Below are 2423 nucleotides of genomic sequence, written 5' to 3'. Positions count from 1 at the left end.
CCCACCCCGGGGGTACGTACGGCGTTATCGGGGTGGAAGATGTAGGATGCGGGCGAGTTGTCCACGATGATGATGCGGCGCAGGTCGCGGCCCAGGCGGCTCAGGTCCTTCACGTAGTTGCCGCGGTGGAAGACGCAGGATTCCCGGAAAAGCCGCGCTCGGAAAGCCCCCCATTTATCCAGCAGGTCGGCCACGGGGTCCGCGTACTGAGGGCAGGGGAAGGGGAGGGTCACCGGGACACGCTGTGCCACCCTGCCCATCCCACGGTGACGATGGCGCCCAGCTCTCCACCGGCGCCACCTCGCCCCGTGCCTCAGTTTCCCTGGGCAGCACCTCGGAGGGAGGCACTGGCAATGCCCCTTAGGGGACAAGGGGCCAGCGCTGCCCATGGGTGGGCAACCATAGGGGGGTTGCGCCACCCCTGAGGTGGCCAATGGCGGCAGGTGACAGCACCCACCTTGGCCAGGCTGGCGGTGAAGAGCACGCACTCGAAGAGCTCGCCCATGCGCTGCAGGAACTCGTCCACGTGTGGCCTCTTGAGCACGTACACCTGTGGGCACGGGGCACAGGGCAGCGCGCCGGGGCACCGGCAACACGGCCACCAGCCCCTGCCCACCCCCCAGGGGGGGACACCCGTGTCCCCAAGCCTCACCAGCGGCTGCCTGCTGGGGAAGGGTGGGCAGAGGGCTCCCTGTGCCATGGGGGTGCCCTGGGGGGGGGGGGGCTAGTTCCCCCCAAAGGCAGTGGAAAGCAGCAACTGCTGACACCCCCCTCCTCCCCCCCAACTTGGGGGGACATGGAGGGGAAAAGGACCTGAGAACCGTTTCAGGGAGAGGGGACGCAGGTTGGGGGGGAAGGGAGGGGAGGGGAGCAGGAAGGACCGGACCTCCCCCCTGACAGGTCCCCAGCACGGCAAGGCAATGGGTCACCCATGGCCCCCCCTCCTCCGCAGGAAGGGGGACACCCAGGTCCCGGGGGGGGGGCAGCCACATCTCCCACCACCAGCAGGCGGGGAGGGCACCCCGCACCCACCGGGGCTGGGGAGGACGATAGAAGAGGGGGGCACACCGCGCTGCTCCCCAAAATAAGGCACCCGGCTGCCACGGCAGTGCCGGGGGGGGTGGGGGGCACCACTAGCTGTTAGTCCGCTGCTTCTTGAGCACTGCGTAGACGTCCTCCACCTTGCTGAGCCTCTCGAAGAAGGGCAGCAGGTCCAGCAGCTCCGTGTCCGCCATGTTATCGAACCAGGCTGGGCAGCACCTCGGAGGGAGGCACTGGCAATGCCCCTTAGGGGACAAGGGGCCAGCGCTGCCCATGGGTGGGCAACCATAGGGGGGTTGCGCCACCCCTGAGGTGGCCAATGGCGGCAGGTGACAGCACCCACCTTGGCCAGGCTGGCGGTGAAGAGCACGCACTCGAAGAGCTCGCCCATGCGCTGCAGGAACTCGTCCACGTGTGGCCTCTTGAGCACGTACACCTGTGGGCACGGGGCACAGGGCAGCGCGCCGGGGCACCGGCAACACGGCCACCAGCCCCTGCCCACCCCCCAGGGGGGGACACCCGTGTCCCCAAGCCTCACCAGCGGCTGCCTGCTGGGGAAGGGTGGGCAGAGGGCTCCCTGTGCCATGGGGGTGCCCTGGGGAATGCCACCACGCTGGGTGGGCTGGGGGACACCACCATGGCCCCGCTGGCACATCCGGAGCGAAGCATCCGGCCGGCTCCAGAGCCAAGTAACCGAGAACAGGCTGACTGCCCAGACCACAGCCTATCCTGGATTACTTGAACCCGGGACCGGCCACTACAGGAGGGCACCGTGCCAGGATCACCCCCCTCCCCAACCCTGCCTCGCTTCCATCACCTCCCCATCCCCTGGGAAGAGGGTCACCCACTTCTGCCCCCCCAAGGTGCCAGCCCTGTCACCCTGATGCTCCTCGACTGCCCCTCGGTGCAGCTCCCAGCCCCCGGGGAAGGGGCAGAGGGGACCATGCCCGCCCCCCTCCCACCAGGCACCCCCCGTTACCTGGTGCATGATGCCATCGATTTCCACGGGAATGATGAAGTCAGCGTTGTTCACCGGCTGGAGAGAGCATGGAGGAGGGATGGGGGGGGTCAACGCCTGGCAGACACCCCCCTGCCCAAATGCTGCCTTGCCCTCTGCCCACTGCACCCCCCCTGCCAGCCCTGACACCCCATCGCACCCTGCAGGGTCATGGGTGCCTGAGAGTGGGCATTATTTGGATGGAGGGGGGGGACAGAGAAGGTTGAGGAGGGGGGGGTGTGGGGCAGGAGTGTCCCCCACCTTGAAGGAGCTGTGCACCAGCGTCTCGTCCAGGTCGATGACCACGCAGAGCTTGCTGGCGTCCTGCGGCTTGATCTCGGGCAGGAGGGGTTTGACAGCGGCCTGCGGGGGTTTTTTGGGGGGG

General features: G+C 68.1%; 1 protein-coding gene across 1 annotated transcript in view; it reads right to left on the bottom strand.

The window, feature by feature from the left end:
- The window catches only part of CTDSP1 (CTD small phosphatase 1), a 6819-nt gene that overhangs the window by 670 nt on the left and 3726 nt on the right, over positions 1 to 2423 (bottom strand). Inside the window, exons 2-5 of the mRNA XM_014954114.1 lie at positions 2300 to 2413; positions 2021 to 2077; positions 1385 to 1477; positions 21 to 206 (exon numbers count right to left, since the gene is read on the bottom strand). Coding sequence (XP_014809600.1) covers positions 21 to 206; positions 1385 to 1477; positions 2021 to 2077; positions 2300 to 2413 — 450 coding nt within the window. The remainder of the gene's footprint in view (positions 1 to 20; positions 207 to 1384; positions 1478 to 2020; positions 2078 to 2299; positions 2414 to 2423) is intronic.

The sequence above is a fragment of the Calidris pugnax genome, unplaced genomic scaffold, assembly GCF_001431845.1.
Source record: "Calidris pugnax isolate Ruff unplaced genomic scaffold, ASM143184v1 scaffold103, whole genome shotgun sequence".
Taxonomy (NCBI): Eukaryota; Metazoa; Chordata; class Aves; order Charadriiformes; family Scolopacidae; genus Calidris; species Calidris pugnax.
The sequence above is the reverse complement of the archived record's forward strand: the minus strand, read 5'-3'. Positions and strand labels throughout refer to the sequence as shown.